At 35.4% G+C, this 16,540-nt stretch overlaps 1 protein-coding gene across 1 annotated transcript in view; it reads right to left on the reverse strand.

The window, feature by feature from the left end:
• Positions 1-16,540, reverse strand: part of pcsk5a (proprotein convertase subtilisin/kexin type 5a) — an 83,547-nt gene that overhangs the window by 18,516 nt on the left and 48,491 nt on the right. The window contains exons 24-29 of the mRNA XM_030148757.1: positions 13,797-13,865; positions 13,591-13,633; positions 11,718-11,860; positions 5,700-5,900; positions 802-885; positions 467-665 (exon numbers count right to left, since the gene is read on the reverse strand). Coding sequence (XP_030004617.1) covers positions 467-665; positions 802-885; positions 5,700-5,900; positions 11,718-11,860; positions 13,591-13,633; positions 13,797-13,865 — 739 coding nt within the window. The remainder of the gene's footprint in view (positions 1-466; positions 666-801; positions 886-5,699; positions 5,901-11,717; positions 11,861-13,590; positions 13,634-13,796; positions 13,866-16,540) is intronic.

Genomic DNA, 16,540 nt, shown 5'->3' on the forward strand with positions numbered 1-16,540 from the left:
ATTCTTGCACCATTACTTTTGCTACTTCTAAGAACCGGAACAAAGCTGCCCCGTAGTTCTTGGCAGAATCCACAACAAAATTCCGGTAGTAATGCAGTAATTTGGTCGTCTCACTGCTATAATAGCTTGAAGGACTTCTTGTGCAAGGGCACGCCATTCAAGTCTCAAGGATGTTACAATTTAATGGCACATAAACATCAACAGGGAGACACATTTGCAGGTCATGGCCAGCAAATATGTCTCCTGACATTTTATTTTTGGCTCGTCAGAGGACATGACACACACATCCAGGCTGATGTTAAAAAACATGTGACATGATTTATGACTTTTTGCCAGCAGGGTAAATCCCTGCCCATCACTATCTTGATAGAGGCAGTGTGTGTCACAGTGGGCTAAAAAGTGTGAGGATTCATTGGGCCAAAAAAAAAAACAAACACAACAAACAGCAACAACAATAACCTCTGACCTGACACACTGTTGCACACACTGTCCGTCCTGTAGAAATAACAAAGCTTTGCGAGAGCTCAGACAGCGGGTGCAGTGCTGAGCGTCCACACACTGCAAACATCCTGAAGGGCAGGCCTCACACACGCCGCTCAGTCGACTGGCAAAGAAACCCCCCGGACACTTTAACACACATGTTTGCTGTGGAGTCAGAAACCGCCCTGGAGAATAAAGAAAGAGTCAACATTAACACTGCTCATGAGATGCACTTCTTGCCGTGTAAACCTGAATGTATTGATGTGACATCTGTTTGCTGAAAGCACACAAACACCTGGTCTAAGCTACTCAGATTCAGACCTTTAGTGCAGGTTATACACTGATTCTTCTCCTCTCCAGAGCAGGATTCACAGGACAGGTGGCAGTCCTCACATGCACCGTCATCTGCAGAGAAAAAGGAAAGTGTAAGCTACGGCTTTTTACTACAGCGTTGTGAAAATTACTTCCACACTGTAATACAGGGGTCTCAAACTCTTTTTCTTTCAGGGGCCACATTCAGCCCGATTTGATGTCAAGTGGGCTGGACCAGTAAAATAATAGCATAATAAACTATAAATAATGACAACTCCATATTTTTGTCTGTGTTTTAGTGCAAAAAACTTCCATTCAATTATGAAAATACTTACTTTTATTACAAAAAAGATGTGAATAACCTGAAAAACTGAAATTTCTTAAGAAAAATAAGTTCAATTTTAAGAATATTCTGCCTCAACTTATCATTTCTACATGTGCATTATGGATCAGATCTACAAAGACACTAAACACTTAGTAATAGGCAGAAAATTGTTAAAATTGTGCTTAATTTTCTTTAGAAATTTCAGGTTTTTCATATTTATTAAGGTTATTCACATTTAGTTTGTAAATGTAAATATTTTCATAATTTAATGTTATTTTTTGCACTAAAACAAAGAAAAATTTGAAGTTGTCTTTATTTATAGGCATAGTGTAATATTATTTTTTTCACACCAAACCAAGAAGAAAATGTGGAGTCCTTATTTCTTGTTGGTTCTTCTGCTGTTATTATTTGACTGTTGATCATATTGGTCTGTATGTGGAACCTGAACTAAAATGAGTTCCACAGCCTTGACTGTGGAATTTTTGCACTTTGTAAATTCATCCCATGGGCCGCATTGGAACCTTTGGTGGGACGCATTTGGGCCCTGGGACGCATGTTTGAGACCCCTGATATAATACATTACAGATTACCTGTTACTGTTATTTAAAAGTAAGTCCTTATCTTACAATATTACTGTCTCAGTATTGTAATGCGTTACATGACTCCTGTATTACTTTTGAGTTACATACAGTCTCTCCTCATAAATGGTGCGTGCGCAGTAGAACCCCCCCTGCCCCCAAGAGATAGGGGAGCCTTGGGATGTATAAATTTGCACCCCAAAGTACATGTGGACGGATAGCACAGTAAGTAACGCTACAGTGGAGGACATTCAAATCCAAGCAGTGAGCGAGAGCTTGCTGCAAAACAAATCTACCCACGGGTATAAATAAAGTTACCTTGAACCTTGAAGCAGGAACGCTTGTGTTTTTTTCAACATTTTACATATTAATAAATCTGCAATCAATAAAGAATTCTAACTAGTCATAGAACCGTTATCTTCCCTTGTCATTGCTGATCACAGGGATCATGCTAACATGCTAACTATCTTCTGTAAAGCAGGGTTAGGGTTAGTAATGAGCATACGTCCATGTGGACAATGGACTGTCTTCTGCCGTCTGCACCCATTGGCTGAACACCAACAGGAAATAGAACTGTACTGATGCATTTTTGATTCCTAAAGGTCTCACAGTTTAGCTGTTTTGTTTTTTTTTTCTTTTTTCATTTTAGCAATTACATTATGGGTCAAAAGTGTGTTGTAATGCAAGTGCTATTGAACATGTACCCAGTAAAAAAGGGAGTCTCAAACATGTGGCCCGTGGGCCAAATGTGTCCCCCCAAAGGTTCCAGTCCGGCCTGCAGGATGAATTTGTATAGTGCAAAAATTCCACACTCAAGGCTGTGGAACTCATTTTAGTTCAGGTTCAATATGATCTCAAGTAAAATAATAATAATAATCTAAAAAAAAATAATGACTCCGTATTTTCCTCTCGGTTTGATGTGAAAAAAATATTACACTATACCTATAAATAATGACAACGTCAATTTTTTGTCTTTGTTTTAGTGCAAAAAATAACATTAAATTATGAAAATATTTACATTTACAAACTATCCTGTAACAATAAAATGAACAAATATGAACAACCTGAAATATCTAAAGAAAATTAAGCACAATTTTAACTATTTTACGCCTGTTCCTCAGTGTTTAGTGTCTTTGTAGATCTGATCCATAATGCACATGTAGAAGTGATAAGTTGAATCATAATATTGTTAAAATTGCACTTATTTTTCTTAAGAATTTTCAGTTTTTTCAGGTTATTCACATCTTTTTTGTTTGGATAGTTTATAAAAGTTAGTATTTTCATAATTTAATGTTTTTTTTTTACACTAAACACAGACAAAAATTTGTAGTTGTCATTATTTATAGGTTATTATGCTATTATTTTACTGGTCCGGCCCACTGGAGATGAAATCAGGCTGAATGTGGCCCGTGAAAGAAAATGAGTTTGAGACCCCTGAAGTAAAATAATACTGAAAATTGATTAGTAATGCCTTACACTGCTGCGTTACAGCAAAAGTAATCTGCTACTGTGATGCGTTACTTTTGTAACATGGTACTCCCAACACTGAACACAACACTTAAAGAAAAACGCAGCCCTCATCCAGGAGCATCGTACTGTAGTTCATGAACAATTAAATACATAAAGTGAGCGCTGCAAACATCTGGAGATTGGAACATTTAGAACAAGATAAACGAATATAAAAATCACTGGACATGAACCTGTGTTCATACTCTGACTAATACTGCAGGGATTGGATGGCTGGAAGCTATTTCCTTGGAATAAAACTAGAAGAATCATTTATAAACCTTTCCGCTTACCAGTACAGAGTGGGCAGCTACTGATCAGCACCCAAGTCAGATATGAGAAGAAATCCTACACTACTTTTAATTTTACATGAGCTGTGCCCCCGTTTCCAAGCTGCACACTGCTTCAGAACAGATCTTAAATGTGTAGTGTGTTCACAATGACAACGCAACAGTGAAGTGGAGCTTTTAATGGTACTTAGTTTAAGAGTTTAATTCTAATATTACTTACTTCTTTTTTTTTTTTTTTTTTTTTTTTAACTTAGTTACCTCCGCCAAGGAGGTGTTTTTGCAAGGGGTGGTTTGTTTGTTTGTTTGTTTGTTTGTTTGTTGGTTAGTTAGTTAGCAACATAACTGAAAACTTTATGGATGGATTTTGATGAAATTTTCAGGACATGTTGATTCTGGCACAAGAAACAAATGATTAAATTTTGGTGGTGATATGGGGAGGGCGGGGGCAGATCTGCCTTGGCGGAGGTCTGTGCTCTCTGAGTGCATTTCTCGTATTAGATTTTGTCTTTTTTCAGTACAATACAATGTATACATTCAAGTACAGTTCAGTTAGTTTCTTTTCCCCCTTCACAGCTGCAAATGTATTCTCACAAACCTCCACAAGCAACACAGGCTGAAAATTAAAGAAAACATTAACAATTATAGCAAACAGACAATGTCCACTTCCAAAAATAAGGCTGTAGATGTATATCTTTGTCAGAGGCGGAATGACAACACCTTGATCACTGTAAGCCCGGATAAGTAGAGTTTACTCCAAAAATTTGAGGCAATTGATTGCACTTAAAATTTGAGTAATGATCGACTAATCAATTGGTTTAAATAGTTTCAACTTTAATGCTAAAAGTATTGAACTTAAACTATTAAGTAGAAAACACTAAAAGACAAGTTATTTGTACTTTAAATCTGTTGTAAAATCAACCCCACTATCCAACCATTCAACTCAGCATTTTAGGTTACACTGACTAATTTTCTCAATTGCAGCCAGATTAATTAATCATTAATTAAACAACTTTTATTAAGATAATCACACTCAAAATCCTCTTCCTGACCATAATAGTTATGAAACTATTCAACTACTTATATTGTAGCCTGAATGGAAATTAGCGCAATGTCATGTGCCAGAGCAGGAAGTGCTTTTAATGTGATAAAACATTAAGATTTCCATTGTTCAATAACAGTCCTAGATGAACAGTAAAGCCATAGTTCTTCCTCTGGCTCTGACTCATGGTGCAGCTCTACAAAAATACAAAAACAAACACAAAAAGGCCAATAAACACTGCCATACACATATTAAATCCAAATTAACACTAACAGCACAACCCCGCTGAACCCCTGCACAGAAAAATAACACATTTTCAACAACATGCCCAATACCCACAATGCAATGCAAAGATAAAAAGGTGTGGTCAGGACTAAAATTTAGAGATTTAAATCCATTCAACTTAAACTTTTTCGTACTTTCAACTATGTCTGCAAATTAGTAGAATATACTGAACATTTTATAGTAATGTCATAATACCTAAATCATCTAAGTACATTGGAATTAAAGCATTTTAGTAAATACAAATTCTGGGCTTACAGTGTAACATAGGTTCCCATCTTTTAGTAAATATAGTTTTCTGAAGCCTGAACAAGTATGTGATCTGCTCCATCTGATAAATATCCCAAACTTTTTGAATCCATGTATTATATGAGGGAGGTTCTGGTTTCATCCAGCTGATGGTTCTAGACTTTAAGGCAGCAGTGAGTAATATATTCAAAAGGTTTATCTGCCTTTCTACCCAGACCTTCAGGTATTACTCCCAGAACTGCCACTGTGAAGTTTTGTGGGATGATATTACTCACTTTCAGACTAACTTCACTTCAGTCTGTTCACCTTTGACCTCTGTATTAACCTACACGCTTTATAATTATGCTATTTAAGTCCTTATAATTATGATATTTTGCCTCTCACTAATTACAGTATGTTGTTTAAAGTTCTGTTCATCTACTTTTTGGGAGGGACTTAATGTTCAGCATATATAATCAATTATTTCAAAGTTGTACTTCTCTGTTTTGAGTACTTAAGTTAGTCCTGGGTTCAGGGACGAAGGCACACAGACCAATTACCCTCCGACGTTTCTTTTCTGCCCCTGTGAAAGTGCCCAAATCCCTGATTCATTATGAGCAGACAGTGGGATTAGCAGAATACATAAGTATTAATCTCACCACTGCGAAACGTCTTAATGGGACAGGCCTCGTGGTCAGACACACACTCTCCATTTTCTAGAATCTTTCCCTCCTCACACGACAGACAGTCATCGTCCTCCTGGCCGCTACATGTCACACAGTCCGGGTGACACTCCTCGCAGTCGTTGGTGTCTTCATCACCATAGAAACCATCAGGACAATCTGAAACACATCTCCCCTCTAAAGGGAGGAAGGAAGGAAGAGTTTCTCTGTTTTGAACATCTACATAATCCTTTACTCACCTGCAGCTTCAGGTGAATAAAGGAAAAAAAAACTACATTTAATTTAACAACACCAGCAAACATTCAAAGCCACCACACAGTGAAACAGAACAGATCCATACAACAAAAACATATGTCAGGATTTGTTGAGCCGCATTATGTAATAAATCCCCATTATGTAATAAAAGTTGAAAATGTAATAAGAATGTCACATCATCTTGTAATAAAGTTGCATTATGTAATAAGCTGACACATTTTGTAATGAACTACGTCAACGCATTATATAGTACATTTTTTCACATTATGTTGTAAGTTATTACAATTTGAGAATTTTATTACAAAATGCACTTGACACATTTTTATTAAAAAAAAAAAATGTAATAACATGGTTCATTATGTAATAAGAATCCAAATTAATATAATTTCAGAGCAATTTAGAAGAAATTAGTCACAGGAGCTACAGGTAATGGAATCAGAACTTCAACCACACAGTTTAAAGATGAAAATAAAAATGTGTCAAGTGCATTTTGTAATAATTTCTCAAACTGTAATAACTTACTACATAATGCACTGAGGTAGTTTATTACAAAATTCGTCAGTTTATTACATAATGCGGCTTTATTACAAGATGACGTGACATTCTTATTACATTTTGAACTTTTATTACATAATGGAAATTTATTACATAATGCGGCTCAACAGGATTTGCACACATTTGGGCAACACGTTCTAATCAGTACACACTATGAAGCATTAGTTAAGCATTAACAAATACTGTATTCATCATTTATAAAGTGTATTTCTGACTCGAATACTCATTAATATATGGTTTATAAGCAGTTATAATGGTTTTACTCATCATTCATAAGCTCATCTACAATGTGCTTAATGATTGTATTTTCATACTGTTGCACCCTTGAAATGAACGACCCGACTCACGTTCTTCTTCGTTTTGGACAACTTTTATTACTGTCCTCAGTTCGGTTTACATCAAGCATTCTTTTAGTTTCTGCGCGAATACACAACAATGCACTGACTCTACTACCCATGAGTCCTTTCGTGTCTCGCTCTTAAAGGAACATGATCATGTTATTACATAGGTACAGTTTTAGAATAAAAAAAAAAAAAGAATTACTCAATTGTGTATATATATGAATAACGTTTTAACCTCTCCAATGATATATGAATTTATAATTATGTACTTATAACTGACCAAATCCTATTACCGTGTAAATAGTTTTTTGTTTTTTTTTTTTAATTTCAATGCGCTGCAATACTTTGAAAATTATGGATTCAGCATTTAAAAATTTAGTATTGCATCATCTACGAACCAGTTATGATGTGCATTTATGCTCGCACATCCACTATTCAGACATGTACTAATGGTTAGTGAATATGTTAGTAGGTATTTTATACTAACTCACACATTTCTTTTCCAATAGATGTCCTATAAACAGTTATTAATACAGGAATTCCTTATTATTCAGGTAGTTATAAAGCACTTACTACTCATTAATTAAGTCTAAGGTGTGAGCTCATCTAAAGTGTGGACTAACTATGCCATCTAAAGCATTTACAGATGAGATTTAAAGGTTGGCAATGCCTAAAGACTCACAAAAATCTGAGTTATTCTAACAAAAGAAAGACACAGCACATGGGATTATCAAACAAACTGCATGATTGAATGATGAATGATTATGATTATGAATGATTAGTAAAACCATTGTAACTGTGCTTATAAACCATATATTAATGAGTATTCGTGTCAGAAATATGCTTTATAAATGATGAATTCAGTATTTGTTAATGCTAAACTAATGCTTCAAAGTGTGTACTTATTATAAAGTGTTACCCACATTGTACAAAGAATAAAAAATGGTGCATGTGTAAATGTTAACACAAAACTAGCATTAACACTAACAAATTTCAACTCACCTTCCTTTCGTGCTTGTATTTCTCTTTATGTGTTTTGTTGAGTCATATTTTAAGGTGGACTGCCTGGTTTTTCTTGTAAATGAATATATTTTGATCCTGTCTGCTAACCCACATCTGCGTCTGGGCCCTATTTTGCTAAACAATACAATATAACCTAGTTCACCTCAACCATCTGCTGCATCTTAAACATTTGTCTGTGTCTCTATAATAATAATACACACAGCCTCGAAAAAAAACTTACCACCTGGATTTATTAAGCAAATATCTAAGGTCCTTCCATTGGATAATTACTGCAGTGATTAATGGTTACAGAAAAAATTATTAGACCATCAAAAGTCATCAAAAACAATGGTTGTGCAATCAAGTACTAACTCCTGACAGACAGAAAAGAAAACATGGAATACCTAAAAGCACTGTTTTTGTCAGTACAATGCCATAGATATTGATGTAAGAACTGAAGTGATTTTGGTTATTATCAAGAAAACATGGAAAATGTCTAGATAATAGCTCTGAAATTAAACTGTTATGAGCTACTTTTTGTTGTTATCATTATATTTGTCCAAACAAATGTATCTTTAGTTGTACCAGGCATTAAAAGGAACAAGAAATTGATGAAAACAAGGGGTGGTCCAGTAATTTTTTCCACCACTGTAATTACCTAACGCTATAACGCCAAACGTATCATATTTGATACATGAGTTTTGAAGCCCTCTACATGATCAGTGTGACATTTTTTTTTCTTGAAAAACCTGATGTATACAACTAGATACATGCAATACACTGATAATCCACCAGGGGGAGATATTTGTTCACCAGAGGCCTTTCCAGTGACACTACAAGATTATCATTAATGAGGAAGAAGGAAGAACATTGACAATTTTGAAAAGGAATTACCAATTTGTTAGACATGTTTGTTATATTATGGGGTTTTTTTTGTTCAAAAATAATAATGTTTGACCATTGAGACCTGATGTATCAAATATGATACAAAATTGAAACTCATACATGGAAATGGATATTTGTAAAGAAAAGGAAAGACAGTGATCCAGAGGTGAATTTGTGTTAAGTTAAAACCAGCTTTCATAAAACGGAATTAGCACCAGCCAAACTGCATGTAGCAGTTGGTTCTGGTTTCTTATGAATTAGGTGGTTTTTGGGATTATTGACATAGAAAGGAGACAAAAGAAAAGAAAACTGGAATGCCTAAAAGCACTGTTTTCGACAGTACGATGCCATAGATATTGATATAATAACTGAAGTGATTTTAGTTTTTATCAAGAAAACCATGGAAAATGTCTGGATATCAGCTCTGAAATTAAACTACTATGAGCTATTTTTGTTGTCGTCATCATTATATTTGTCCAAACAAATGTATCTGTAGTTGTACCAGGCATTAAAAGGAACAAGAAATTGAAGAAAACAAGGGGTGGTCCTGTAATTTTTTCCACGAATGTTTGTTTCAGTTCGTTAACCCTTTAACTCAGGGGTGTCAAACTCATTTTAGTTCAGGGGCTACATACAGCCTAATATGATATAAAGTGGACCGGACCAGTAAAATAATAACAGTGAAAAAAGTAAACGGACATTATAATGTTTATGTCTACAACGTCTCCTTAAAAATCTGAAAAACATGAACAACTTGAAATGTCTTAAGAAAAACAAGTGCATTTTTGACAATATTCTGCCTCAGTTTATCAGTTTATCTTTTACACATGTGCACTACAACTTACATTACAATTACAAATACACAAAACATTTAGTAACAGGCAGAATATTGGTAAACTTGCATTTACTTTTCTTAAGACATTTCAGGTTGTTCATATTTGTTCAGGTTATTCACATTTTTTATAAAAGGATAGTTTGTAAAAGTAAACATTTTCATGTAATTTTACTTTTTTTCACTAAAACAAAGATAAAATCTGCAGTTGTCATTATTTATAGGTTATTATGATACTATTTTACTGGTCTGACCCAATTGAGATCCAGTTGGCCTGTATGTGGAACCTGAATTAAAATGATTTTCACACCATTGATTGATTGTTAATATCTTCAGTGTAATTTTTGCATTTCACAAATTCATCCTACGGGCCGGATTTGGCCGCATGTTTGACACCTGTGCTTTAAGTGATGGGAGTGAGTAGAGCATAAAGACTAGACTGTGTTTCAATGGAAAAAGGTCATGTGGTCTCATAAGTCCAGATTGACCCTGTTCCAGAATCACGGGTGCATCAGGGTAAGAAGAGAGGTGGAAGAGAAGTGATTACCCATCATGCCTAGTGCCTCCAGTACAAGCCTGTGGGGGCAGTGTTATGATCTGGGGTTGGTTCATGTCTATACCCAATGTTATTTGTCCATAAACTGAAGTCACCTGAACCTGAATATACTGAATGACCAGGTCTGGACATCAGTGGATTATTATTATTTTTTTTTAATCCCTGATGACGCAGACATATTCCAAGATGACAAACCAGGATTCATCAGGATCAGATTGTCGAAGAGGGGTTCAGAAGCATGACACATCATTTTCACACATGGACTGGACACCACAGAGTCCAGACCTGAACCCCGTTGAAAACAGGGGTGTAAGAAAATAACAGTATTGCAATATATTGTGATATTTCAATTCACGATACTGTATGGATATTAAAAAGTACTGTATCAATATTTTTAGGTATTTAGTCAAATGCAGACATGGCGGAAGTTTTTTTTTTTTTTTTAATTTTAAGCTCTTTTATTTCTATATTCATGTGGGTGTTTTGTTCTGTTGTTTGTATATACAAAGTATTGTGATATTGCAGGTCATAAATGTATTTTTTTGAAATTGATAATGCTGTTTTGTTAAATAATGGATAATTCGGTTCATCCTAAAAGCACTTTTTACTGTCTGAAAAAGGCAGATGTTTGTTTTTTTTATTGGGAATGCAAAAAAATAATGTTATGATGTTGGATGACACTGGTCAACAACAAATTTATTGTTTAAGTTTTTTGAGCTGATTTAGGATAATTTTGGTGTGCTGAATCCAAAAATCACATTCATTTTGCTCAATCAGGTCAACTTTCTGAACTATGCTACATATTGGCTTTTTAACATTTTTGCTTACATTTATGGGCATTTTCACATCATATGATACAAAATTCTTTCATATTTCTTGCAATAAACGAGTTCTGAAGATTTTACTTTTGCCAATTTATGATTAATGGTTTTCTTAATATTACAGGTGAATGAAATGGCTTCGACTAGAAGATCTTGCAAAAAATAAGCCTGACGTATTCTGCTACATCTGCGGTGAATACACCATTGTACCTAACAGGAATCAAGTCACAAGTTTCATGAAGTGTGCTTACCAATCTTATTTTGGTATTAATTATTATATTTTGTGAGAAGATCAAATTTTTCAAAATCAAATTAGCAAAAAAACCTGACCTGATTGAGAAAAACAGATGTAATTTTTGGATTTAGCGGTGCAAAATGGTCCTAATTCAGTTGAAAAAACCTAGACAACTTGCAAAAAACATTTTTTTGTAACCCAGTGTAATTCAGGGACTGAACACTAGGGGAATTTGATCCATAATTTTTATCTGTTTTAGTTAGTTTTGTAAGCACACAATACAGTTTCAGTTAGTTATGGTTTTTTTCTTTTAATTATAGTTTTTATTTATTTCAGTTAACGAAAATGTTTTTACAGTTCTAGTTTTTGTCATTTCGTTAGTTTTCGTTAACGATAATAACCTTGATAATAACTATGTGATGGACCTACAGTAAGTACATTTTGCTGCCCTTGCCCCCACAACTAAGTATAAACCCCACATGGTGACCTCAGGAAGAAGAGTGCAGCTGTACCTGATAAGAACAGGTCTGTCTCACACCAGTAGCACTCATGTTCGTCACAGCTCACACAGTTGTCATCACAGGGAACACAGGTCATCTCCTCATCTACACTGTACGTCTTAGCCGGACATGTTTTGTAGCAGCCGTCCTGAAAACTGATAACAGAAGGCATAACAGTCAATACGTGTGCCCCACCACCACCACCGATTCGATTACACGCTCACATCTGACGTCCACAGCAAAGAAGGCCTTTAACCCATAAAGACCCAGTGCGTGATGAAACATGAGCTCATCTGTTTTGGGAATGTGCCTTCAGTCCAATTTTTTGGTGTGATATCAGTCTTTTTTTTTAAATAGAAAACTGGATATTTCTCTAAACTTCAAAATTGAATATATTTTATTTGGTTTCTTTATTAACTCTTTCATGCATAATGGTCACTACAGTGGACAGTTATTCCCCAGCTGTTTTCTTATATATTCATGGGTTCTGTTGTTTTAGTTCCATATCAACACAGTGGACACTTATGCATCATTCCATACACTGACATTCATACCATTACTGTAACATTGCTGTTCTTGATAAACCTGATCTGCAGTAACATGTTTCAGTGTAAATCAATTGCTATTTGTTAGAAAAAAAAGTTTTTTTTTTTTTTTTGCATATTATCTCCATGAAAAGAGTAATAATTAGCATTAGAATATGTTAAAATGTGAGAAAACGTCAGATTTTATATCATTGTTTTAATATCAGTTTCTGATATTTGGTTTTAAACACGTTTCTTTACTTCGAAAATTATTGGACATTTTGTAACTCTATGAAAAAAAAACAACAACTTGATCACATTGGGTTTTTTTTTCATGCCTATGGAGGAATAAAAACACTCAAGAAAAAAATCTTAACAAAGGTTTTCATAATTAATGCATGAAAGGGTTAATGATCTGCCTGTTAAGAAAATGTTTATTCTTAATCTCATTTCGTTATTAGCAAAATTTCATGTGCATGCAAGCAAATTTGCAAAAACAGAAACCCAACTTTGTGGTCTTTCAATCCTACTTAAAATCCTACTTCGACACTCTTAACTTTTGCACGAACTCTAAAGCTGTGAACACTAAAGCGTTATGTAACGAATTTAAGTTGGAATTTTATTTTGTTTTTTATTTAATTTTTTTGTACATTTATTTATTTATTTATTTATTTAATTTACTTACCTATCTATATATTTATTTTTAATTTCTTCCTGCCTCACCTCGAGCATTATGTTTTCCATGCTATGTTTATTACTGTTGACTGCTGTTGATCTATTGTGTATACAGTATTATGTAAATAAAATTTTGGGAAATTTAAAAAAAAAAAAATCAAGATCATGTGCTACTTTTGTGGCAGTTCACAAATGATTTTTTTTCCTCTTTATTTAACCTTTCTTAAGTGATTTCTCACCATTTTTGTAATATAATCATATAACAGAAATAGAGAAAACTGAAGACTAAGTGACATTTTCAGCAAAATCTATCATTAACTGAACATAAACCCAGTGTCTCCATCCACTGTCACTGATCCAACTCCATGGGTTTTACTGGGGAATCAATGTTGTAGAAGATGACGGTGTTTCCATGTTCACTACGGAGCCTCTGAACGTCCAAATGGGTCGTATCTGATGACCATGAAAAGACGACAAACTGCATTTTTCACCAATTATTAACATGTATTGATAGGATTAGTGGATCAGCAGGTATTAAATATTTTATATCAGTAGATGGTTTTGGTTAGCGATGGATGTTTGGGTCTTTATGGGTTAATTCTGATGTGTCAATGGACTAGAAGGCAGAGTGAGTTCAGAGCGAAAGGCAAGATCACACGTGGCACAGCGAGGGCACACAGCCTTACTTGTAAAAGCCCTCAATGCAGGAAAGGCAATGCCTGGGGTTATCTGTTGAAAGCACACAAAAAAACCCTCAACTCTCCCTTCAGATGTGAATTTCCAGTGTAAACCCTTGTACACAGTCGGCGACGTGCTGGGAACAGTGCTCGGTCTAGCGTCGGCACGATTCACTTTGGGAAAACTTTATTATGGGTACTGAGCCGTGACTTACACAGGACACACTTCTTGCAGCCCTCCTCGCAGGTCATGCAGTTATTGTAATCTGGATCTTCCACCTCCCCTGAGGGTGAAAAAATAGAAAGAGAGAAAGATACAACAAAAGAAACAATCAGAAATGGAGGGTGCACGGGTGTGAGACGATGTTTTTCAAGGTCGGTGTTGATGCTTCTCCAACCCAGTCACACAACAGATATATACTGTAAGACCAGATAAGTTGAGTTTACTTAAAAACTCTGAGGTAACTCGTTGCCTTAAAAAATTTAAGTAATGAGTAATGAAAATTTGAGTGTATTAAACTTAAATGCTTGATTTGAATGGAATTACTATTTTAAGCACAACACACTAAATGCCAGGTTAATTTAACTTAAAATTTGTGACAAATATCAATTGCTTTGTATAATCATTAGACTTATTATCATCAATTAATTGTACTCAATTCCAAGTACATTTAATAATAATAATAATAATGATGATGATGATGATGATGATGATGATGATAATAATAATAATAATGGATAGGATTTATATAGCGCTTTTCTAGACACCCAAAGTGCTTTACATTATTGACCCATTATTCATTCGCTCTCACATTCACACTCTGGTGGTAGTAAACTAAATTTGTAGCCACAGCTGCCCTGGGGCAGACTGACTGATTTAAATTAAAATCTTTTGCAGTATAAATTGCTTTGTATAATTATTCAACTTAGTATATTGTAGTGTTGATGGAAGTTAGGCAGTAAGTTAGCTCAATGTAATTTGCCAGTACAGGAAGTGCTTTTAATTTGGCTAGGCATAAAAAACACTGGATTCTGTACACATTAAAAAGCTGCATGTATACATATAACACTGTAAGACCAGATAAGCTGAGTTTACTACAAAAATCTGAGGTAACTCGTTGCCTTAAAAAATTTAAGTAATGAGTAATGAAAACTTGAGCATTTTAAACTTAAATGCTTGATTTGAATGGAATTGCTATTTTAAGTACAACACACTAAATGCCAAGTTAATTTAACTTAAAATTTGTTGCAATGTCAATTGCTTTGTCTTATCATTAGACTTAATATCATCAGTTCATTGGACTCAATTCCAAGTTGATTTACACAAAAATCTTTTACAATATAAATGGCTTTGCACAATTATTCGACTTTATACAGACATGATCAAAATCTTAAAACCAGTTGAAAAATAGCTAGAATTTACCTTTTGAACATTTGGATCTTAATGAGGTTTTAAGTAGAGCTACAATATACAAAAGCAAGAAGGGGGAGTGAGACAAAAAGCACTTTGAAAAAGTAATTTATTGAAAACAACAAGTAAACTGAAATAGGCTGTTTATCAGCTGATCAAAAGTTTAAGACCGTCGCTCAAAAAATTACAAAAAACTCTCCAAACCAGAACAAAAAATGTTCTCAGTAGGACTCAGTAATGTGTAGCTCCACCGTTCTTGTTAATCACTTCAAAAATTCGTTTGGGCATGCTTGATGCAAGTGTTTCCAGGAGGCTGGTGGGAACATTGCTCCAAGTGGTGAAGATGGCTTCATGAAGGGCATCAGCTGTCTGGAACTGATGGCCATTTTTATAAACTTCCCTTGCCATCCATCCCCAAATGTTCTCTATGGGATTTAAATCAGGGGAACATGCGGGATGGTCCAAAAGAGTGATGTTATTCTCCCTGAAGAAGTCCTTCGTCAAGCGAGCATTGTGAACTGCAGCGTTGTCCTGTTTTTAAACCCAGCTGTTCCCACACAGACCAGGGCCCTCAGTCATGAGGGACGCCCGCTGCAACATCTGCACGTAACCAGCCGCCGTTTGACCACCCTGCACCACCTGAAGCTCCAGTGTTCCACTGAATGAAAAAGCACCCCAGATCATGATGGACCCCCCTCCACTGTGCCAGGTAGAAAACATCTCAGGTGGGATCTCCTTGTCATGCCAGTAACGTTGGAAGCCATCTGGACCGTCAAGGTTACATTTTTTCTCATCAGAGAATAAAACTTTTTTCCACCTTTCAGTGTCCCATGTTTGATGCTCCTGGCAAAGTCTAAACGGGCAGTTTTGTGGCGTTGTAGGAGACAAGGTCTTTGAATTCGTTTTTTGTTTTTGAAACCCTTTTCCTGCAGATGCCGTCTGATGGTTATTGCGCTGCAGTCTGCACCAGTAAGGGCCTCCATTTGGGTCGAGGACCGCCCTGTGTCTTGACGGACAGTCAATCGGATCCTCCGGCTCAGCGCAGGTGTCATTTTTTTGGGTCTACCACTTGACATTTTGTTCCATAATGCTCAGGATCTGTCAAAAAATTTAGAATGACTGTCTTACTGCGTCCAACCTCAGCAGCAATGGCACGCTGCGAGAGGCCTCGCTTATGCAGCTCGACGATTCGACCACGTTCAAGAAGAGAAAGCTTCTTAGCTTTAGCCATCAGGAGGGCATGACCATGTGAATGCCCGACAGAAAATGAGAATTTTGAGCAGATTTTGGCTTTTATAGCCTGCGGTCTTAAACTTTTGATCAGCTGATAAACAGCCTATTTCAGTTTACTTGTTGTTTTCAATAAACGACTTTTTCAAAGTGCTTTTTGTCTCACTCCCCCTTCTTGCTTTTGTATATTGTAGCTCTACTTAAAACCTCATTAAGATCCAAATGTGCAAAAGGTAAATTCTAGCTATTTTTCAACTGGTCTTAAGATTTTGATCAGGTCTGTATATCGTAGCGTGGCCAGTACAGGAAGTGCCTTTA

The sequence above is a fragment of the Sphaeramia orbicularis genome, chromosome 12 (assembly GCF_902148855.1).
Source record: "Sphaeramia orbicularis chromosome 12, fSphaOr1.1, whole genome shotgun sequence".
Lineage (NCBI taxonomy): Eukaryota > Metazoa > Chordata > Actinopteri > Kurtiformes > Apogonidae > Sphaeramia > Sphaeramia orbicularis.